This window comes from Corvus moneduloides, chromosome 4, assembly GCF_009650955.1.
Source record: "Corvus moneduloides isolate bCorMon1 chromosome 4, bCorMon1.pri, whole genome shotgun sequence".
Classification (NCBI taxonomy): domain Eukaryota; kingdom Metazoa; phylum Chordata; class Aves; order Passeriformes; family Corvidae; genus Corvus; species Corvus moneduloides.
Genome location: NC_045479.1, coordinates 42,139,543 through 42,164,113, shown reverse-complemented (window position 1 = coordinate 42,164,113; position 24,571 = coordinate 42,139,543). Strand labels below are relative to the sequence as shown.

The window sequence follows — 24,571 nt, the reverse complement described above, 5'->3', positions numbered from 1 at the left end:
TGTGTTTTTTGTGCCCCCTATAACTGGGGCCTAAAATCTGAAAGAAGAGTAATTTTTGGGCCTCGCAATATTTATGTGCTGATCTCACTTCAGTATAGGGAAATTAGTATCTTGATGTACTTTGCAAAATGCTTTCTGAAAATGAGGCAATTTATTTCATGATCACTAAGAGCATTACCCTATTTTTATTGTACAACACCATGTGTCTTATTTATTTTGTAGTGGAATATTTCAGATTATTTTTTCCAAAGAGGTGAAATAATTGAAAAGGAGCTAAACAAAGAAGAAGCGGTGTTGCAAAAACAGGCAGAAGAAAAGGGAGTGATGCTGAACAGACCTTTTCATCCTGCATCACCATTTGACTGTCTTTGGTTATGCCTGTATGCCAAACTTGGAGAACTGTGTGTGGATCCCCGACCTGCAGTTAGAAAGAGCGCTGGGCAGACGTTGTTTTCTACTATTGGTGCTCATGGAACTTTACTGCAGCATTCAACGTGGCACACAGTAATATGGAAGGTATGATGTGTAAGCTTCCATTGAAGGTTTTGTAAAGAGTATTCATGTTTTAATAACCATTGACCATTCACCATTTAATAACTATTATCACTTTTAAAATACAAGCCACTTTTAAAATATAATTTTAATATCCTAATTATTTATTTTTTACTCAGAAGTTTGATAGAAAGATGGTTTCCTTCCTACAAGAATGAATGACTTACATTTTTTGAGAGAAAATGGAGATGTTTGAGGGTCATGTGATTGGGCTGATAGGGCATTAGACGGAGCCTTGCTTTGCATTCTGTTTTGAATCTTTCAAGAGGGTCTGTCAAATGCTGTGTTCTAAGTCACAGTGATGTTTGTTGTGCTTTATGGAAACTTTAGGCTATATTTGAGCCTGCCTGTTGTAGCTGGGAAGTGTCTGAGACCCACTGGCATTAGCGTTCTCTTGGTGCTGACACTGTTCTCGGTGGGTTTGATTGTGTTATTTCCAGCCCTTCTCAAGTGATCATGGGTTGACTGATTGTTAATCTTGGCTGCTGCAGAGACTATTTTAGAGCAAGGGAATTTTCAGTGACACAGTGACCGAAAGGATAATGAAAGAATTACTATTTTTTGTTGGTTTACTATGAATACAGCTATGTTATTTGAAAAGTTGCATTTTTCCTCTTTTTTCCTGGCTATTACAGGTTTTATTTCACCTGTTGGATAGGGTTCGAGAATCTTCTACGACAGCTGACAAAGAGAAGATTGAATCAGGAGGAGGCAACATTCTCATTCATCATTCAAGAGATACAGCTGAGAAACAGTGGGCCGAGACATGGGTATTAACACTGGCTGGAGTTGCAAGAATATTTAACACTAGGAGATACTTACTGCAGCCTCTAGGTAAAATTTATAGACACAATGATAAACTTTCTGCTTTTGTGTGTTTTTTTCAGTTAAAGTACTGGGCAAGAATCTTAATCTTAGCTCAAAAATGGTTTTTGTTGTCTCACCTCAAATGTTATGAAAATTATGGAGTTATTAATTCATGTTCCTTAGAGCCAAAAATTGTAACTACAGATTTCCTCTTCTGTATCACAGTACTTGAGATTAAATCTCAGTAGTCACAATTCAGTCCCAATTCTGGGTGCTAAATAGCTTTAAATTATAGTAGACTGATAACAATAATAATTTGTCTTTTCTTTGTTCTTGTCAGAACATGCTTTTCCTTTTGTCTTTCTAAGGGAATTCAACACTTGCCTGGAACTCTTCCATGGCATCAGTCAAATTTAACAGTACTCTTAGAATGTAAAGAGAACTGACCTGTAAAGTCAGTGGAGTACTGAACATTTACATTGTTCAGCTGTATGTAGTAATATTTTACAATAGCTTAGTAATTTCTACAAGGAAAAAGTGTAAAAGGAATAGAGAATGTTTACAAAGAAAAGTCGTCATTAGATTAATGTAGCTTCGCCATCCCATAGTATACAATTAATATATATTAACTGGATATAAGTTGTGTTTTATTTAATTTTGGTCATTTGTGATACAGGTATCAACATATTAACAACTAGTAAGTGTATTAGTCATTTGCAGAAATGTGGTAGAATTTAAGCTATATTAAACTTGAGTTAAAACTGAATAAAAAAATCAGAACTACTTTAATTATTCAAACCCTTGTAATTAGTAATATAGAAAATTGAAGGTTAAGGCTAAATTTAATGAAAAACTCAAACGCCTCAAATGAAATCTTTCCACAGTACAATTATCAGAGCATTTTAAAACCAATTCTTTATTAAATACATTGCATGAGTATGGATTTGGCCCTTAATTCTTTATGTGTGTTTAACCCTTCTTGAAATCAACAGACATCTGGTATGTAAAAGAACAAATCTGTTTCACTATACTGAATGAAGAAAACGTATTTTACTGGTGTGGGATGTGGTATGTGATTTTTTGCTAGCAAATTTAGCATGAACATAGGTATATTGTTTCATTCTTCATATTTATGTGTTTCTCTGTCACATTCATTTTTTCAGGTTATGGTTGAATTGATATAAAAGTCATTCAAATTGCCACCTAATCTCTTGAAATTTCTGTGTATTGTGTAACAAGTACATGAGCAGCCTTTTAGAGAGGCAGGGTGGGTGGGAATGGGAATAGGAAGCAAGTTCCAAATTGATGTTTCTTCTCTCCTCTCTCTTTTTTTAAATAGGAGACTTTTCCCAAGCCTGGGATGTTCTTCTTGATCACATCCAATCAGCAGCACTTAGCAAAAATAATGAAGTTTCCTTGGCTGCTCTGAAAAGCTTCCAGGAGATCCTACAAATTGTTTCTCCTGTTCGAGACTCTGAGAAGCCTGAGACACCACCTGCCATCAATGTTTCTGTACCTTTGGTGGTAGGGACAACAACTGCCACTAGTCTTGGTCGATCATTCATGAGAACTGACTCCATAGGAGAAAGAATAGGAAGATACAATGGATCTGAACCTCCTGTAGTAACAGATGAGATTGAAGATTTGAATCTTTGGTGGGCGGCCTGGAACAGCTGGTACAGGATTGGTTCAGAAAGTACAAGGCCTCCAATTACTTGTGATAAATTGACTTTCATTCCCAGCCAGCCTTTCCTTACAGCTTTAATTCAAATATTCCCAGCTCTTTACCAACACATCAAAACTGGTTTCAGCATGGATGATCTCCAAAAGCTGGGTGTCATATTGCATGGTGCTGTTTCAGTTCCAATCAGTTCAGATGCTTCCCCTTTCATCCTTCCATCTTACACTGAAGCAATTTTGACAAGTTTACAGGAAGCGGTGCTTACAGCTTTAGATGTTTTACAAAAGGTAATAATGCAACTTTTAGTGTGTGAAAGGTAAACTACAGTGTGTCCTACTTCTTCTCTATAGAGCTACAGTGTGGTGATTTAAACACGATGTTTTAACTTATTTATAACTGCACAGTGTATTGTGTTCTAACAATCAGATCTCCATCCTGCTGTAAAATAGATGCTATGCATTGAAAGGAATGGTGTAATCTTTATGAAATGCATTTTTGCTTGATTGCAGAAATACCTTAAGTGTTGTGCTGTGTTTGTAGCCATTTACTTGTCCATCTAATATTGAAGTACTGTTGATGTTGATATTGAAGATCTGTACATGGAGATGCGGGAACAGTCCCACAAAAAGTATTCCTATATGATGTCCATGTGCTGCCATGAACAAAGTCTAAAAGAACAGTGATCATGAGAACTTCCAGTTTACACAAAGCATAAAATATAGAAGGTTCTCTGGCAGATTACCTACATTCTTGCCTCTTATTAATCAGTTATTTAAGGAAAATGCTGCATCTCTGCTTAAGAAATTCTTACTATAGAACTCATCCTCAAAGAGCACCCTTCATGCAAATGAATCTACGAACAACAAATGAGGGTGCTCTTTTTCTGGAAAGCTGAAAAACAGAAAAGAGTACTGCTTGCTTCTTTCTTTTTGCCTTTGTGAAATCTCCTTGCAAAATTCAGTGCTCATTCACAAAACTTATTTGTTCAAAAGAAGCAGAGTTGATAATGAATGAGATCATGTATTTATATTAAGCACTACTTTTAAAAAAACAACCCCACAAAAAAAGTTACTTGGAAAGTGCCAGAATTAAAATATCCATGTGACCTGACTTCATTCCCTTTGGGCTTTCATGTTATGACTACTTTGCCTAACTATGTGGTCATACTTCCCCCCTGCTGCTGTCAGTATCCTGCCCCATTTAGCTCATAGAACACATGGTGGCTACCAAATGAGCAGCAATTCAGTGTTTTGATTTCTTTTTTTGCTTAGTATGGGCTGATTTATCTCATGCAAGGCAGGATCATTATCTTGCAGCCGTTAGTTTAGTTACTGGTTTTAAGAAATATTCATTCATGTATTTTGAAAATAGAGGTATAAGAATAGCATCATAAAAAGGCTTGGGTTGGAAGGAACCTTAAAGATCATCAAGTTCCAACCATCCCTGCCATGGAAATGCTATGGAGTAAATTATTTTATTTGAACTTCAATTTGGTTTGCTTGGATAGAAGCTGGTATTAAATCTCAGTTTTGTATGTGGGTATATAAATAACATGAAGTTTTAAAACCAGTCGTGTCTACTACATTTTCATCCTTTTCCAGTCAGGCTTGACCCTTTTTTATCCTCCTTTTTCCAGCAGCTCAGTCCTGCCCAAATCCTGTTTTCCCCATTTGATCAGTCCATCTATTTGTTACGATCCGGTTTAAACCCAGAAAAGCCAAGCAAGCTAAGTCTCTGTGCATAAACGGGAAGGAACTCAGAAGGTTCAAAATATTCCCAGAAATGAGATTAAAACCAAACGAGGTTAGATGTTGATGCCAAAAAATTGATGTATTTTATTTAAGAGTAGAGAGGGAAAGAGAAGAATAGGAAAAGAAGTGTGCATGGGGGGCTGGGGGGAACAGGAAGGAGGTGACAGGGGTTAGGTGGAAGCAGATCACCCATCCGAGGGTCCCAATGACATCTCGTTGCTCCCCTCCATCTGCTCTGCTGGTGGTCAGGGTCCCCCATCGCCGCCATGGCCACACCACCACACGCCGCCACATGCCGCCACACCACACGCCAGAGTGCAGAATCCCGTGGATTAATGTACACTTTGGGCCAGGTGGGAACGCCCACGTGTCTCCCCTTGCCAAGGGCCAACTTGACACTGTCCCCTGCAACACTGAGGGTCTGTTGCATCATCTCTGGTGCAGGGTCGGGGGACCCCTTTGAGTGGGGCCCCTGTGATGGGCCATGTCACCCCTTCTGCTGTGGATAAGCTTCCCCCCCTTCCCCAGTGAGGACCCCTCAGCTGGGCTCCTCTGCACAGTGGAGGATGGGCAGTCACTGCACCTCTGACCAGAGGCTTTTCCAAGGTACCCAAAGCCTCTCCTTCCTCCACCCTTTGCTTTGAGGGGTTTGTGTGAGCCTGGCAGCTGATAGCCCTGGGGCTGTGGTCTCCACCTTGGAGGTGTTAAGCCTGTGTTCCGTGAATGTCCCCAGCCCTGAGTTGTTACTTTATCTTCATCAGCGAGCAGTGTAAGGCCTCAGTCAGGGCCCTGTTCAGGGTGCAGTGGTCTTCTCTGCAGCTTCTGTAATACAGTTGTAAAAATCCTTTAAGAAAATATTTAAGTAATAAACTATAATATTTCAGTCTCTGACACTATTCATCTCAGATTTTTCTGTTTGTTAGTCTCCTTATCCAGATGATCTTAGTTTCTAAAGGCTGCAGGCATTAGGGCTTTTCAAAGAAGGGGTTACCAGAGTTTTTAACATGAGGAAAAACTGCGCATTATTATACTCTTGTTCTTGTCAAGATGTTAAACTGTTGTAGCTGAAGGTTTCTAAACAGTAACAAACGCAGTAACTCCGCATGAGAAAGTACAACATCTCCCTTCCCCACTCCCCGTGTGAGCAGGTCACCATCGCAGTTGCAAGCCTTTGCAAATACCGACTTCCATGAGATGGTACCTCAAACCTCCCATCCCACCTATGCTTATGTTACTAACACAACAGCACTGAAGTTCCTAAAAACATTACTTAAAGTATTTTCGGACATGAGTAAGTTCTGTGAAGTTGCGTGATTGCTCCTCTTGGCTGTATAAACAGTACAGTTCACATGGCAAGGCAGCCAGCCAGCGCTGATGTGAAGCAAAGGCCATCTGTCAGATGGTTTTGCTTTAGGCCAGAGTACCTTCTTCCTCTCTTTAAATCAATTGATACTCTCAGGAGTACACACAGAAGCATTAAAGAAGAGTATGTAAATATTTGCAGTCTTTGAAATAAAACACGTCTCTGTGTTTGCGTGTAGGATCAGGTCCTTTGCTGATACAGGAAGACCTGAGTCAGTTCTGATTTTCTCAGAAGTTGTGGAACAACTTTGCATTTTGAATAGCATAAAAAAATGGTAACATTTTTCAGACTGACCCCTGACTAGTTGAATAAAGGTATTTTATAATGTGATTCCACTAACAAAGGACATTGCGACTCAAGAACATGGATACAGAAAGGAGCTTTGAGTCTCCTTTCAGGCTTCCATATGTTGAGCCCATTTTACAGCCTTTGTTTTGTTCTTTGTTGTCTTTTTATTTTTCATTAGAACTCGTCTTCTAGTCTTTTACTGCTGTAGTATACAGGGGGTTTGAGTTTTTTTGATAGTGTAAGTACACTGTTCCTGAAATGTTTTCCATTTTAAAGCAAGATTATGAGTTTCAGCTGTACCAAATCATATAATTCTCATTTTATTTGCATTCCTTTCTATATGACATTCTTTTAACTACTTTTTGAAGCCTTCTATGATTTACTTCTGAGATTTAAATGTTTATTGAAGTAGAACTTAAAGATGATGTGGGTGAGATCTATATACAAGACTTATATAATACATCTTATTTTACTGACATGTCAAAGCCGAGTTTGTGAAGAAAAGATACCTTTTATTGGATGAGATAGCTGTATTTACTGAACTAGGTATCTTGCCACTTTATTTACTTCAATAAAGTAACAAAATTTAATTTTCTTAAACTGTTGGAACTGTACACTGTCTTTCATACAGCATGACTCTTGCATAGTCTTATATGGGGATTTTTCTGTTGGAGTTCCTTGTACTGATGCAGGTGTTGAAAGCAAAAGCTCAAGAAATATATATTAAACTTCTGTATTTTCTTTTGATAAAGGCTATATGTGTGGGCTCAGAAGGTATGCAGATAATGTATCCTGCAATCTTTGACCAGCTGCTGGCCTTTGTAGAATTTTCCTGCAAGCCTCCACAGTATGGACAGCTTGAAACTAAGCACATTGCAAATGCAAAGTATAATCAGGTAATTAGTAAGAAATCTCACTTGTTTCACTTGGCTGGTTAATCCAATTCAGTTTAAGATATAGGTTGTTCAGCAAGATGCATTTGTTCAATCTGTAAAAACTTAACTGTGCATGTTGTGTAGTAAGTTTTTTCTACATGCTTTTGTTATCTTCTTTTACTCCCTTTGCATTCTTCTTTACTTTTATACTTTGTATTCCTTCACGTAGGAAAGGTCTAGCTTGGACACTAGGCAAATGTGTCTGAATTTGTACATGAATTAATCTAAAATAATTTGTCCTACAAGAGGTACTAAATTTAACACAGACATTATCATTTTGAATGGACAAAATTACCTCAAGCTTCAGATTTTTGAATTGCACGTGCTGTAAAGAAATGGAACGTGTTCAGTAATTCTATTTGTGTACACTGCTGTTCACTAAGCATGAGCATCTGATTCAGTGTAATCAAAGAGGTAACTATTATGTATGTATTAATTCTTCTTATTCTGTTTGTCCTGCAACACAATGGAATCACACTAGATACAACTATTTGCACCGGTGAGTTAAATTTCCTTAAAGATTGTCCTAATGTAGTTGTCTTGCTTAGACTGCAACATTTCTCCTACTTAAATGTACTTTACTTCAATGTAGAGTACATTTTCATAGCCAGACTACATTGTATTTGCAGTTTTGTTGCTTGGACCATATTCTTAGCAAACCTTGCATGCATTAAACCAAGAGTTAAATGCAAAACATACACTTTCTGTTCCTTAATTAGTATGTTTTCATGTATAATTTAGTAATTTACTAATTTCCTTTCCTAGGCGGAATGGGTGGCATTGAATTATGTACCATTTGCAGAGAGATCACTGGAAGTTGTGGTGGACTTATACCAAAAGACAGCTTGCCATAAAGCTGTGGTAACAGAGAAGGTTCTTCAGAACATTATTAAGGTAAAAGTTTGACCTGCATGTGCTCTGAATTTAGTGAGCTTATATTGAAAATCATGAGTTTTATTTTCAGCTAGTGTTGACAAACGCTTTCTGAGAAGCTTAAAGCTGTAGTAAACGGATTGGTATTTTATGAAGATGAGCAGTGGGGAATAATTTCTTTTGGAGATGGAAGGCTGTTAATTAGACTATGTGTATTGTTCTTAGCTGGGTAATGTCAGCATCAGTATTTCAGTGTTAAGATAAAAATCAATAAATGTGTTAGGCCACAAAATTTTCATCTTTGGAAGTGTTAGCACCTAAATGTGGTAAATAGGCCTCTTAGTAAATACGGCACTGAAGGCCAAAGACCAGTTTCTGTACACTGGCATATATACTTCAGGGGCCTGTGCTCTATTACTTTTGATTTGTTTTAAATTACTTCATGTGTCAATGCAGCTATGAGATGTTAAAGGTGAGCAAATATACCTTTAGGGTGAAATTGTCAAATGCTTCACTTTTTTTGACTATTCCATTTCAGCAAAAAATTTTAGTAAATAGTAGAAGTAATAGTAAATGTTCGGAAAATAAAAATGTATATGACCTAGCTTGTTTGCAATGCCTTGGCTGCCATGAGGATTTTCCTGTATAGAAATTTAGAAACCTGAAGGTTAAAGCAGGTGATATTATTTGAAATCTGTTAGGAATTAAATATTTGTATTTCAAAGTTAATGCAGTTGTTTTCCACTTCTGTTTTAATGGCATTGGTAAAACCGATAGAAATACCCCTTTTTCTGTAACATTTGCAGTTATATAATATATATAATATAATCTATTGCAATATATGAAAATGCTTTTAAATTTATTTTTCATGTCTCTAAAGCCCATGTTGATTTTGGAATTAGATTTGACACATATGACCAATAGCAGCAGAAAAAAAATACTCTGTTTATCTCTAGAGTGAGATTCTACCTGTCATAATTTTTTGCCATAGAGTTAATTATAATTGACACCCTCATTAGAGTCAGAGTGAGTCTTTCCTCCCTTTGCTTTCCTCAAATCAGACACTGAACTAAAAGCATGGGGGACATACATATAGTACCTGAATTTAGTCACTATGTATTTGAAATGTCAAGTAAATAATTGGTTTTCCAAGATAAATTACTATCAGGTTCTAAGTCACTTTGACTAACAATACTAAAAGGAATGCATATATGTGTAAGTAGTTCATATGCCTAATGTTTTCAAATTTATAAATGACTTTATTTTATAGATACTGAAGATGACTTTCTATCTAAAAGGCTTAAAATTTGCTGTGTTTTCATCTGCTTTACATTTGATTTGTATTGAAGCCTTTATCTTAGAATTTCACTAACTGTTCTTACTTTCAAATTTGATGTGGTTTAACAGTCAATAATGTCCAGATTTCTTCCAGTGTTTATGTATATAGTTCAACTTTACTAGGAAAAGTCTAAATTCAATGAGGCTTTTTTTCTTTACTGTGGAAGTACTTGGAATGGCTTTATAGGAATGGGACTGAATTCTCCAGAATACACTGATGATAGACTGCCTGCAGTCTCTTAGATGTTAGGAAAGCCCATTTGTCAGACTTAGCAGAAATGGTGGATGGCAATACAGAAAAAGAAAATTAGTGTGTGATTTCAAGGTAGAATTGATAATGAATCAATTTCTTCTTCTAACCTTGTACTTGGCTACAGACCTGTGCTTTAGCCAGCTGGTATATGATAAATCATCCTCAGAATTACATTTGTAGAAGGCCATCTCATATACTAGCTGAAAAGATAGGGATGTGTACTACCACATGTGACAGTGTCTCTCAAGATCTTGTGCAGAAACTTGCTGTAATCTTAGATTTGTCTGTGCAACTATAAATTTTGTTTTGACTTTCATTTTGCAGACACTAAGAATACCCCTCAGTCTGAAGTACTCCTGTCCTTCTGAAAGCACATGGAAGCTAGCTGTGTCCTCTCTTCTCAAAGTTCTCTCCATTGGACTACCTGTTGCAAGACAGCATGCATCATCTGGAAAATTTGACAGTATGTGGCCAGAGCTAGCAAACACTTTTGAAGACTTTTTATTCACAAAAAGGTAAATACTATTTCCTTTTTTTTTATTATTTTTAAAGGAAAATTCTTGTAAGTAATTTGTTCACTATATGTGTCAGTAGAGCTATTTGATATCTGAAAATTATTTAATGAATGATGGAGAGAAAGTAACCAATCTGTCTACTTCAAAAAGCTATACTTTTAGAAAGTAATAGCAAAAGCTTCAATCAAAAGGTGAAGTGTAAGAGCAAGCAAGAGCTCAGCTGGACTCTCAATATAAGGCACAGTCTTTCTGAACAGGACTGGGAGTTCTGTATGGACTCCCAAGGACATTTATTGTAGATTTGATAAAGAGCTGCTGATATGTACTCAATTTGTTCCTTTCTTCACTTTGAACAGAATTGCAACAGTATTTTTCTAATTAAGGTGAACAGCATTAACTATATATATTTCTCCTGAGTTCCATCTTGAAATACTCCACTTACTATGAATTTTCGAAAATTACTTCATATACTGCTGTTCACTTAGAAGCCCATAGTTATGTTGCTTTTGTTTCTACCTAAGATAAATTGACTGCACCTTAATAATTAACCACACTTTATTTATGATACTTAATGAAAAAGGTAGCTAATAGTCATATTTATGATGAACAGATTCCTCTCAAGAATGGAACACATTCTCAATTTCCAACGGGCAGGTTGAGAAAGTCCAGAAGTGAAAAGTAGTAATAATCAGAGACAGACAATTTAATCGTTGAATCATAGAATGGTTTGAGTTGGAAGGAATGTTGAAGATCATCTAGTTCCAAACCCCCTGCCATGGGCAGGACACCCTCCACTAGACCAGCTTGCTCAGAGCCCCATCCAGCCTGGCCTTGGATCTATTTATTTGTTCAACCAAAGGAATATATCATTAGCAAAACATTATCAATTTTCATAATATAGTAAAAGCTTGCTTCAGAGAAGAAATTTTTTTGTCCCTTGGCAATGGGTAAAAATCTATTTCAGTACAGCAAAAATTATCTAGGTTAGACACTAAGGAAACCTTTTACTCTAAGGAAGGTTAGGTATTTTAGGTAACTGCTTAGGAGTGGTATGGAATTTCCATCTTCTGTAAACATCTGTGGGCAAGCATCTTTCAGGAGTACTTTAAGTATATCTAATAGTGTTTTAGAATAAAGAACACAGTGGAACATGAAAAATTTAATTCCCTGATTTTCAGTGTATATGCTGATTTCAGTAACAAATGAATCTTTCTTTTTAACAGAGAACAGTAAAGCTCCTCAGTGCTTTACACTAATATGCTGTGTGTTTAGTTTTGAAACACACAAAAGTGAGCAACCAAACACAGCTGTATTTACTAATGATGGATAAATAGCAGCTTGCCCAAAACAAACAAAAAATAAATACCAATGAAAATTTATTTTAGAGACACATCCATTAGTGAAAATGTGTGTAATAATGAATGGGTTTGGAATAGCATCAATAGGATTATATGGCAATCAGGTGAAAAACCTTCCTATTGTTTTTTCATTTATTTGAAAGAAAATTCTATTAAATAGGAGGACCTTAAAGTAGAAAAGATCACCATGATGGATTAAAAGACACTTCAGTCATCCAAATTTTTATTTTATGCTTCACTGTTTCTTTAATATAAAATAATCTTTGCAGTATCTTGCTTGGTTTTGTTTTTAGCTGCAGTTAGTATTCCTGCTTCCATTCTGAGACAGGCAGTCCACATCAGTTAATGCCCTATAATCTATATCATTGTTGGGTTTACAGAATTAAAATGAAGGTTTTTCAGGTTATTGTAGAAGAATGTATGTTCCCTTAAAAGTTGCTTTGGGAATACATATTACTATTTGCTGTAATTTAATTATTCCTAAATATTTGCAAAGCAAATGAAACAGTTCCATTTTGCATGTTCTTAGCTGACCAAGGCTGGTACTGCTACAGTTTTTTGGTATTAACTGTTCATAAATCCAGGGAAGTAAAATTATCACAGCTCTTTGATGTAATTCAGGATAATCACCTATCATCTTCATTACTTTTTTGGCCAAATATATTGTGGTTTTTTTTAATTTACAGTGAGTGATTTATGCTTTACTTGAATATTATTTCAACCATAGAAATTTCATCTTAATGTGTTGCTTGCTAGAAGCTATTACTCTTTATGTTAATTCTAATACCTTTTGCCATTTGTCACACATGGGCAAATATTCTCTGGAGGCAGAAGAAAAATAGTACTTGTGTGAATATTTATGATGCCTGATGATGTCTGTCTTAAGTCTGGTTTTACCTCTTTAGCAACGAGTGTACACTATAACTTTACATACAAAACATGTTTTAGAAAAAATTTTTTAATCATAATTAAAGGTGTCCTTAGAAAAGTGTAGAAAACTTTTCTTTCACCTAGAAACTCTAAGGTTCAAAATAATTAAAAACACTAAAAATAGGCTGGTATTTTATAGAACCACATGGCTACAACAAGAAAATTTGACCTGTTACTATAATTAATGCCCATTATCATTACGCTTTCCAGGCTTGGTGTGAGTAGATGGATTTTGCTTACATAGTTCTATGTTGTGTGGCTACAGAATGTCTGGTTTGGGGTTGTTTTTTTTTTACCTGCCTTATGTTAATCTTTTTCTAAATAGCAGTTTGTCTTCCAAGAGTGTGGTTCCCCTACATACAGTTAGAGCCCTGTCCCTTGGTAGCTTTAGGATAGATAGCCTTTCTGTTCTCTCTATCAGCCTGAGCCTTGTGCTCCTAAAAAAAATTAAAGCTGAAAAGGGAGTACATCTTCCTCATGCCAGTAGTCAGGATGATTGTAATAGCAGTCATTTCTCCTTTTCTTCATCCGCTTTGTTCTCCTCCTCCTCCCCATATTGCTACTGAAGCGTGTCTCTCTCGCTGTGATGCAAGGAGGGCTCTAGAGATAGCTGTGGAAGTTCCCCACGTTGAGGTAATTCTCTTCAGATTTTCTTTGCTTTAATCTTTCTGCACTCTGTGCAAGATGCTATGAAACTACCCTTAGTAAGTAGGGCAACCTGCCCCTTTTGGTTTGAAATTTGCTAAATTGTGTCTTCTAGTGGTTTATAATTGCAGTTTACTCAGTCTCTTGAATTTGTAGTTGTTCCACTTGCAAGGAAATTGAATTCAGAATTTTCAAATTTAGTGTGTTCCTTAATTTTTTTTGGTAATTCTCATAGAAAACATATGTCAGTCATAGTGGTGCCTTATTCCAAGGCAATTTGAGAGAATTTATTCACTGTTTTGAAAGTAACAGCCAAAATTTATTGCTGAGTTGAGGTGCATGTCAACCTTCAGGTTGTGGGGGAAGGCAATGAGAATGTACTTTCCAACTATCCATGTTGGTCCTCTATTTAAGGCCAGCCAGGTGGTATAGAACTGTTTTTTGGTGTGTTTCCTGACTTATTTATATTAACAATGAGTTGTGCTTTTTAAAACTTTTGGTACTACTTGGACTTTTGTCCATATCACCAAAATCAATTAACCGAGCCACAGCTGAAGAGAATGCTCATAGTTAGATTCATGACTTATAAACTTGAATTGGTTTTAGTAACCCTGCTGAACCTGACCAAGTGGCTTTACTGCAGCTGTGAGTCAGGTAATCTCTGGTGGCTTTCCAACTTGCAAATGTGTCATACAGGACAGGGAGGTTATTAAGTTATGTGCAGGAGTGTACAAATTGACTAAAGCCAGCATGGAGTGGAAAGGTTCTGAAGCACAAAGAATTTGGGAAATGCAGTTCAGTTGACTCCCCAAGAGGCTGACAGTGAGACAGAGTAACCCCATTACTGTGTTGTCTGGATTTTTAGCATTCTCTAACATGTCACCCCTTGTGACAGGAATAGATATATACAGTTAGACCTGAATATGGTTAGAACTGAAAATTTACTTTCTTATGCTGGTGTTCTGTAATTTTTTCTAAGCTCTTTGTTTCAAGTAAACCAGAACTTTATCTCACAAAAACCCCTTACTTTTCTTCCTTCGTTCTTGATACATCGTCATACTCCACACTTTCCACTATTAAATGTTTTAGATGTCCTGTGCTATTGTCTGTCCAGGCTTTATGCAAAGCTGGGTAAATTACTTCCTTTTGTACCTTCTCTTCAAATCTTTATTCTCCAAGCCTGACTTAGCACTGCTGGATGGTTCTAAATATGAAACATCTGCATCTCTGTAAGACTCACAAAAGCCTTAATGCAGTCAGTCCTTTGAGCAACACTGCATAACAGATTTGATTAGTTTATCTCCTTTAGCTTTGTTCATTAAAATATGCCAGTGCACTTTGTCTTATTTTTGTATGCATGTTCTCCAAGTTTCCACCTGGCTGAGCATTGGGTAGAAAGATGAAACTATTTCACTGATGTTCTAAGTTTTTAACCAATATTTCAAACATTTTTCTAGTTTAACTCGTAACCCTTCTAGTCACTGTGGTCCTAGAAACCGTATGTGTAGATAGCCTAATATTGCTTCTGGCAGTGAAACTGAGTTGGCATTGATTAGACAAGAGGTCACTGTAATTTGAACCCTTAAATTAAAGCTCTGTGAATAACGGTATTTAAGATAGTGAACCTCTTCTGCACAGTGCCACCTCTATCTTTCGGATAGGAACAGTTTCAAGCCAGCTGTGGGGCTAAATGAGAGGGGATACTCGTTGTTTAAAATGTACAAAGCACAGCAGAAATGGTCTCTGCAGCTTTGTACAAGAAATTTCAAATACAGCCCAGAGAGCCCAGGTAAATGAAAAAGGAAAATACTACTGTCATAGAGAATTAACAACTTCCAAGACAGAAGTTTCAGCTTTTTAAATTTTTTTTTTAAAGCAAGCTACAGCTGAGGAGACTCAATAATCTTGATTTTTGTCATAAATCAAAATGACATTTAAAATTAATACATTTTATATAACTTAATTTACACAAAATTGTCTTCTAGTAAGAAGTAAGAAGCTGGTCTGTTTATTATTTCATATTGTTCTTCTTTCCCAGAGGCTTTCATAGAAGCATGTCAAGCCATTATATGCAATAAAATTCAACAAATGTGTGTGTGTAGATATATAGATATAGATATAATTTATTAGAGCAGAAGTCTATGCTCACATGAGGGAAGTAAATCAATACTTTCCCAAAAGATGCTTCTGAACAGAGTACTGTGCACAGCAGGACTCCGGGTGGTTGTTAGGTTTTTGCTCTTGGCTCTGAAGCCCTCGCTGTTCAGTGGGCAGGGGCTGGGAGCTCTGTACTGGGGAAAGTTGCTGCATCACACTCTTATCTTTCCTGGCTCTTGACCCTCCAGTACGGTTTGGATATGTTGTGCCAGAACACCAAAGTATTTTGCCCCTAGATAGATGTATCCATATAGGCACCGTACAAAAATCTATTTACTTGGGAATAATTTGCTACGTGAACAAATACGTACCATAATCTGTAGTATATAAGATAGATCAGATATGGATGACTGGGCAGGAAGGTCTTAACATGTCTTTAAGTAAACCTCAGCTCAGCGAGTCATAAATTAGGAAGTGTCAGAGTGAAATCTTCCCTTGTATTTCAACATGACCTGCATTTCTATGTATCATACTAGCTTACATTACTGTTTAAAGGTTTTGCATAGTTAACAGCTCTGTGTGTTAGAAAAGGTACTGACTGAACAACTACTTAATATTTTATTTTATTCTATGTTTTCAACATAAAATTCCAAACTTCCTGACTGCTTAATACACAACCCAATAATAAATACAATATTTCATATTTTATTCTTTGTGGTTTTTTCTAGTCACACATGTAACACTTGTCCGTTTCAAAGATAAATTGATCTAGACTTCATCTACATGAAGTCTCTTTGAGGAGCAGAGATATATTTATTTTTCAAGCAGATACATTGGTACATACATAATACATTCATAATTGTCCAAACTGAAAATTAGCTGTAGGTGTGAAGACTGATCTTCCAGTGTGTTATGCTAAGCACTCAGAAGATGGGGAAGAAACAAGCCTATCTCGGAAAAATCATGTTTGTCTTGGTCAGCAACATACAGGAACACTGAAAGAAAAAATCATGTAAAATAAAACAAAACATCTGTCAGCTAAACTAACCAGATTTGAATGAGATTTCAAAACCTTCAGGGTTCTTAAACTTTCTTTAAAATTGGCAATGGGATGGAGAAGACAGGCCCAGATGAGTACCGTTACGAGGACAAGATTGGCACAAGTTCACAGTCCTGTACTGGGCAGCTGCCTTGCCTGTGAGCATGTGCTTAGCTCTGATTCAACAGGGTCTGTTCAATCGCTTCTGGACATTTCACCTGAAAATAAATAAAGAACGCCAGAAAGTTCTAAATTTCTTCAAAACTATTGTTTATAAAATGGGTTTTTCTTTTAATAAAATTCATTAAGAATGAGAACATATACATAATTTCAGTTAGCAGGGGAAAAGGACATGGTAATGTCCCATTAATGAAAAGTTTTTCATTAATGTAGAGGAAAATGTAAAATTAAAAAAAATTTTTACAGATGAACTGCTGAAACTTGAAAGTATTTTTCTTGCATAGTGAGTGAAAAAAATAGGTTGGTCAAAGCCCCCATCCAACCTGGCCTTGTGATCATTAATCATTACCATATAATAGTACCAACTTGATGCATGTAATAACTGTAAATGTAATGTGTTTTCCCATACTTACCTCCTTACACATGATGTAAATTTAAAGTATAATGCACTTTGTTTATTTTTAGTACACCTCCTGATAATCTCTCAATTCAAGAATTTCAGAAGAATGAGAGTATTGATGTTGAGGTAAGGAACTTTTAACAAATATACAAATTGCAAAAATTAACAAATTGCAAGTAACAAATTAGTGACATTGACAAGTTGCATTCGGTTCTGAAATAATTTTTTGAAAAGTTACCCTTTCATTACTTTTTCTGTGATATTGTTTTCATTTTTGAAAACAAGACAGGAATTTCATAGGCCCAGAATTTAGCTGCTTCAGGGTGATGCAAAAAGTAGGAAGTGGGGTGCCACAAACTGCTTCTTTTCCTCTCATCTTCAAAACAGTGTAGAGTGGCTAAGCCAGAATGTTTCTGCCTCTAACTCATTATGTGATCCTTACTATTATGTTATTGCTGAGCATTTACACAGGTATTGTAGACCACAGAGAAAGCTGACAATTAAACATTAAAGGAGTGCCCTCTGCATTGAGAGGGCGATTAGCAAAAATTCATTTTTTCTTAGACATTGTTGCCCTTAAAATGTGTTCTCAATACTGAGAAGCTTTGGCATAAATGAAGAAATTATGTGTTGTTCATGCAGCACAAAGATCGCTGTAATTGTAAAGAGAAAATGTTTGGTTTCATAAGGCCGAAGAAAATTAAGAGAAGATGATACTTGAAGTGAGGAGCAACTTGTCCCCTTTAACTCCAGGGCAAAGAAATGTGGCAGAACAGAGATTAGGGATACAAAACAAAAGGAGTTGCAGAGAAGACGTGGCAGTATCAGTGGTTTCATCACCGTCATCTTTCCAGAGGGGTGGCTGGAACACAAAGATATCCGGATGAAAAACGGGAGCAGTTCTGCCTGCAGTGAGCAGAATTCTCAAATCTAATGGATTAATTTATGGAGACGTAAACCCACTTTGTTCCTGAATGGGAGCATCAAGACAAGGATGGAGAGCATTTCTGTTAATGTGTATTGCCTTAAGCTTGTTTAGATAATTAACACACTTGTTCTGCTTCGCAGATGTCACGTTGTTAGGGATGTGGTATGTGTGTTAATGTCATAGTGAGGGTATTGAGTTGCAGTTAAGGGAGAGAGAGATTCCTCATGCTAGATTTTCTCTTTTCAAAACCATAAATTCGATTTGAAGACTACACTTCAAATGTCATTTGAAATCCGATCAGAAACTCTGGCAAAAGTGGTGGGGGGAAAGGTTTATTATTTCAAGTTAATTGTCCCATGCAAGACCACACTTTTGGACATATCTGCAAATTTCAAATGCTAGCAATAGAAGATTTTGCGAAGTCTAATTAGGCCTTTCTCTCTTGTTAAATGTTTCTTCATACTAGATTTACAATTTTATTATTTAGAAAACCAATATAAATATATGTAATTTATTTTAGGTGGTGCAGCTTATCAGCACAGAGATACTGCCATATGCTAATTTTATTCCTAAGGAATTTGTTGGTCAAATAATGACTATGCTCAATAAAGGCTCAATACATTCTCAGTCATCCTCCTTTACAGGTATGGTACCTGAATGACAAAAAAATACAGTGTTTAAATCTACTAGAAAATAATTAAAATGTTGAGAGTACTTACTATGATAAAGACTTGAAGTTCCCTGGCACAAATTCAATATAGACCGTTTGATATCTAACATTTTTTATAAACTATATTTTGTGGAAGTTGCCAAGCTTTCCTTGCAATTTTTAAAAAATTACTTCCTTACTGCTTGGACCGTATAATATATAATATTGTACTTGTGTTACTTTCTACATAGTTTATTTTCCTTTGTGCCAGTTCTAGCAATCATTTCAGACAATTGTAAGACAGACATAATATCCTGTTCTTAAAAACTAAATGACCTTAGTGTAACTATATGGTGTACCTAACCAGATACCTTCTCTGCCTTTAAGACAAAACATTTCTAGGGATTTTTGGAAAGATGAAAAAACTGGACATAAACCATTACATAGAAAAATACTTGAATTGTACGGTACCAAATATGAGTAGTACCTACAATGTAGGACTGGGTTTGCTGTTTTTAGATTATTTCATGTATTTTATAGTTAAAGCAATGTCAGGTACATGACATGTTACTGAGAATGTGGCAGAATGAATTTCTTGTTTTTGGAACTATTGTGATTTTTGCACAGTCATTTTTTCTTAGAATGTATTCTTACTATTTGTTCTTATCACTGTTAATATTTTTTAATACTAGAGAAGTGATAACCTTTTCTCAATTTATAATAAACTGATTGAAATGCAGCATCATGCACACTGCACAATTAAATGCATTATTTTACTTCGACAGAAGCCGAAATAGATATTCGAATGAGAGAGGAGTTTTCTAAGGTGTGTTTTGAAACACTGCTCCAATTTTCATTCAGTAATAAAGTCACAACTCCTCAAGAAGGCTACATCTCTAGAATGGCACTTTCTGTGCTCTTGAAAAGGTCACAGGATGTATTGCATCGCTACATAGAAGATGAGAGATTGAGTGGCAAATGTCCTCTTCCACGGTATGTGCGTTGTCTTTAGAAAATAAAGGTATTACCAGGACTTTATGAAAAGAAGTTTGCATTCAAAATATCACTTAGTCATGAAAAAAATGAGGGGTGTGGGAGATAATGAAATTTAAAAGGCAGGGAAATCTTTATGGGGAAGATATTTCAAAGAAACTTGCTGGTACCAAATTTTTTTTTAAAAACCCTTAAGTAGCAATGGTCATAGTCTGTGCTGTTACATTTTCAGTTACTGAAACAATGTTTCTGATCTCTCTAGCTAATATTTCTGAAATCGGATTTCCTTTTATTCCCAGTAGAGCTATTTGTAGTTTCTAAATTGAGAGGTGGGTAGAATATCCTCAAAAATACGATAAAACATCCAAACAGCAATATTGTGAATCATTACTCAAGTAAGTGTTCTTGAAATGGAAAAATTGACTGAAATACTAAGAAATTCTTTAAAATGGGAACTTACTTGAAATTTGCTTAACTTTTGAAGGTTTTTGATCATGAATGTGGAAAATTATTATCTTTATGTTAGCCTTATCACTTACCCTGATATGAGTGTTTTCAGATTGAGATTTGTATGGTGTTGCTGTTTCCAGTATCACAGCTAAAGCTGTCCTCGCTGAGATAACAGCAATAATGGTGGGAAAGTTTTTTCTATAAAACTTATATTATTGAAACAAAAATGAGTAGTTGACTGTTTGCATTTTTTCATTTGTAGGCAGCAAGTAACAGAAATAATATTTGTTTTAAAAGCTGTCAGTACTCTCATAGATTCACTTAAAAAGACTCAACCTGAAAATGGTAAGTTGATGGTTGTTAAGTAACATGGTTCTAAATAAGGTAACATTATATCTTTGCCAAAGATGCATTTATTATTTCCTTTAGTAGTCTTCCCAGAAATTTGAAAGAAAAGTGTAGTCTGTAAGAGTCAGTATTCTATAATTCTTTGTATATGTAGGTGGCAGGTAGACAGCAAGAAACCCAACAAAGTTCTTCCAGCATGCCTAAAAGTATAAGAACCTAAGATATGTTTAATAAAAGAGAAAACCTCAATTTATGGTGTCCTTTATTAGATAAAGCTTGGTGTCTTCTGAAAACAAAGAAAAAAAACCCCGTTCCAAAAATATTAATAGAATTCTTAAATATATGAAGCCTGGCTAGACACTTTTTTCCTTCTCATGATACCTTTGTAGGTTGCTATGGATCATATTCACATAGGTGCAATCTGCAGTTAAAGGGGTGTACAAGTTAAATGCATGGATAGGCTGGTAGATACATACACTTGTGCTCTTGCTTTCCCTCTCTTCCTGCTCTATTATTTCCTGTCCCCTGGATTGAGCTTAGCTCATTGATGCCTGAGTAAATGGTTGACAGATGTATTTAAATGGCTGAATTAAATGAAAGACCTCAATTTCATTTATAATTGTGTATCCTGTTCCTCTTGTAAGCTGCACCTTCGGTATGTGCGGAGAGTTCTTGGAAGGAAACAATCATGAGTCTTGGTTAAGCCCACTGTATTGGGCTCTGAAGTTGTGACAGAATTGTGTATACATTTCCCCCTACCTCCCTGCTTTTGATATTAGGAGGAACAGGAAAAAAACACCCTTTTCAATCCTGAAACAAACAGATGAAACACCCTTTCCAGAAAAACACAGGCAGGTGAGTTTCTGGAAAGAGGCAGTTCCTCATTTGCATCATCAGTGAGCAGCCAGAGTTATAATGATACAGTTTCCAAGGTTCATGGCAAAAGGGTGCAAGTTTTATGCCGGGATGCTAACCCTGAAGGTAACTGAAGTGCTACTTTAGTGGGTCTTCCTCTTAGAGGGGTGGAGTAGCCAACTCAGCTGGACTGTTTCCCACATCCTTCTTCCTGCAATGAGAGACATATTTCCCCTGGTCCATATGCAGCAGTGCTTGCCAAACCTCCCACACACTTTCTTAGAAAGAGAACCACTGGAAAAATTACAGAATCATTTCACTCTCACTTCTTCTACCTTTTAATAATTTTATTTATTTAAGATAATTATTACTGTTGTCTGAAGCCAGGGCTTTGTTCTTTTTTGAAAGCAGAGCTAAAACAGAAATAAGCAAGGAAGTGACATTATAATAAGATTCATGCTACAGTGTTTAATTTTACTTGTTGGAGTAACAAAACTTCACCATGGATATTTTTTGTCTTTGTCCAGTGTTTTCTATCTTTGCGTTCTATAGTTCTTGTAATCTGAAATGATCTAAAATCAATAGAAAGTCTCACTGCTGACAATTTTCCAAAGGTGAAATGTGCATCCAGTTCAATTTTCTGTCAACAGTTGAGAAAAGCAGGCAGAAAACGCTTGTGTATTACAGATTGAATAGAAGTATTATGTTAAATTTGTCAGTTCTTTATCCCAAAACCAGAGTGAATGACTTATATGTAGAAACACAGGTGTGTAGCACCACTTTAAGGATATTATCCATCTGGCCTCCAGTTGCAGTTGAAAAAACAAATGGTTCTCCTGCAGAAATCTTGGCCCATATCTGAGTGCCCTGGATGGATGCCACAGTGTCTGTATAGCACCAAGTACCTATGTTTAGGCACACTGTGAGTGTGCCCTGACTTAGAGGTATTGAAAAAAATCTGTTGTTAGTATTTGGACAGTAGTAAGTGATTCAGTCTGTTCTTTTCTTCCCTGCAGTTGATTCTAGCACATGGGCACAAGTTATTGCCTTGTACCCGACTTTAGTAGAATGTATCACTTGTTCATCCTCAGAAGTGTGCTCTGCTTTGAAGGAGGCACTGGTTCCCTTTAAGGACTTCATGCATCCACCAGCATCCAAGGTACAGAATGGAGAGTCTTGACCCCATAAAACTTCTTTTTGATCCTTGAAGGGAATATCCAAAAATGTTTGCTCCCAGTTCAAGTTTCTCTGAGGAAATCTCTTGTGACTAGTACTTTGGCAACCGGTGCTGACTGCCTCTTAACTGTACTAACGAGAGCTCAGTAAGTCGTGAATACAGGCTTTATCTCAAAGGTTCCAGAGTGAGTAGCAGTGCAAACCTTTAATAAATTTAACTGACTAGTTGGAATCATTTATAATCTAATGTACTTGCTACAGTATCTTGAAGTGGTGATTGAAAAGTGGGCTTATGTACAGCTTGTTGTGTATGTGTTAATGATGTAATTAAAAATATTTCAATTCAGTCAGATTTATTAGGCTGGTGTTTTGCACCCTTTTTTGAAGTACGAATTGTACTAAAATTTTATGCAAGATGGTACTGTAACATTCCATATATCTGTAACCAGCCTTTGTAAACAAAGGGAACTGATATACTTGTGTGTATAATAAATGGTACAGTTATGTATAAAATAGTTGCATTTATTATTTAAATTCTTTTAAAAATATTGATAATGTCAAATGCCTGAAAATGTATTTATTATGAATAAGTTGTATGCTTGCATTTTTACTTACAGTTTGCCTTCTAAATTGCCAGATATGCTCATTCATATCTGATCATGTTAGTTTTTGCTTAATTGAATGTATCTTCTTTGTGGCCATTGGACATCTGCAAAGGGTCATACAACAAAAGATTGAAGTAAGCAGTCACAGTCTGCTGATCTCAAACTTCAGAGTAGTTGACCTGAAATAAGTTTGAATATGCAGAAATCCACTGTAGCACTTCAGCACTACCATACCTCACTTTATAATAAATTTGTTTCAAGATGTTTGTTCTACTTAACTCTATCCATTTTTGCAGTTGCAGCCTTGCTTTAAAAAGAAAACAAACATATTTGAGGGTTGTTAGCCTTTTTTGACCTTCTTGGCAAGTATCACAGTCTTTGAATCGACCCAAGAAAGGCAAGTTCAAATATCTAAAATACTTGGCTGTAATATTTTGTTAATAATTTTAAGTGTTTTGTTTTGTAATGTCTTTTCAACCCAAACAAATTGTTCTAATCTTTTAATTATAAATCGTGTCTGATAAAAACCATGAAAAGTGTATTTTTGAAGATAGTTACTCATTTAGAAATGCAGTAAAATTTGTCATAAAGTAAATGTGAATTTGTTTCACTTTCACGTAATACACAATTGAAGCAAACCACTTTTAATAGTATTGTTTTTAAAGTTTGTGATCTAGCATTTAAAGTTATTTAATTAATCTTGATTTCAATAATGTTTCACCTGTATTCACATTTTTAATCTGTGATGTGAAAGCACAAAGGCCAAATGGAAAAAAAAAAATAGAAAAAGACAGGTGCCTTTCTATGGATTTCAGAATTTCAGAGCTTACCCTTAGGGTTTTATTTCTTCAAGTCTTTTGTAGATATTAAAAGATCGTCATGCATAAGAAATGGTATTACATCTGTTTGCTTTGCACTTTCCTTGCTAAAGGGACACTGATTGGTATATGTGAATAGGTGTAAAAGTTGTAGAAGCTTCAAGCTGAAGGTGTGATGAACTGGTCAGGGTTACCCTGCATAAATAATGTTCTCCAGGCAGTTCTTTGGACAGCTTGCTCCCACAAGTTTCCAGTTTATGGTCCTTTTTAAAAGCTTTCTGCTTCAAAGTACAGTAAATGTTAAAGAGGCTTCAAGACTTTGCACATTTCTGTGACCAAAGTTACATGGAACCTAATTGTCAAACCTGAATAGTTTTAAGAGAATACACACATTAAGGAAACAAATGCTTCTTGTTAATAGAATTTATGTCAAAATACCTTCTCTGGAGGAGCATTTCCAGTATACTGCAGAACTGGGTCTTGCATACACGTAACAACATTATCCATTCTCTGAAAGCGAAAGCCTGACAACTGCTCTCCTAATTAGTGGAAGATAAGTCAAGGTCATTAAAAAAACAAACTGTAGGGCAGGAAAGAAGGGAATTAATTTGTTTTAGAATATATAGGTGTGCAGACCAAGCTATGGGTGAATTTGTTTCTAATTAGTTTCTAATGGATTTTTCAGTGATAATACAGATGCATTTGTCCATTGAGGCAAATCTTCATCTTTATCTGTAATTCAAA

General features: G+C 35.9%; 1 protein-coding gene across 5 annotated transcripts in view; it reads left to right on the top strand.

Annotated features, from left to right (window-relative positions):
• MON2 (MON2 homolog, regulator of endosome-to-Golgi trafficking) overlaps positions 1 to 23,812 on the top strand; it is a 67,524-nt gene extending 43,712 nt beyond the window's left edge. For 2 of the 5 annotated variants that reach the window (XM_032106212.1, XM_032106211.1), the window contains 11 exons: positions 223 to 516; positions 1,188 to 1,386; positions 2,699 to 3,327; positions 7,195 to 7,338; positions 8,143 to 8,271; positions 10,166 to 10,356; positions 17,071 to 17,131; positions 18,454 to 18,577; positions 19,368 to 19,575; positions 20,288 to 20,370; positions 22,245 to 23,812. In XM_032106212.1, the coding sequence (XP_031962103.1) occupies positions 223 to 516; positions 1,188 to 1,386; positions 2,699 to 3,327; positions 7,195 to 7,338; positions 8,143 to 8,271; positions 10,166 to 10,356; positions 17,071 to 17,131; positions 18,454 to 18,577; positions 19,368 to 19,575; positions 20,288 to 20,370; positions 22,245 to 22,408 (2,226 nt within the window). In that variant the 3' untranslated portion in view covers positions 22,409 to 23,812. Of the gene's footprint in view, positions 1 to 222; positions 517 to 1,187; positions 1,387 to 2,698; positions 3,328 to 7,194; positions 7,339 to 7,858; positions 7,877 to 8,142; positions 8,272 to 10,165; positions 10,357 to 13,212; positions 13,271 to 17,070; positions 17,132 to 18,453; positions 18,578 to 19,367; positions 19,576 to 20,287; positions 20,371 to 22,244 lie in introns of those variants that run through there. The other 3 variants (XM_032106209.1, XM_032106210.1, XM_032106213.1) reach the window with 3 other exon arrangements.
• The last annotated feature ends 759 nt before the right edge of the window (positions 23,813 to 24,571 follow it).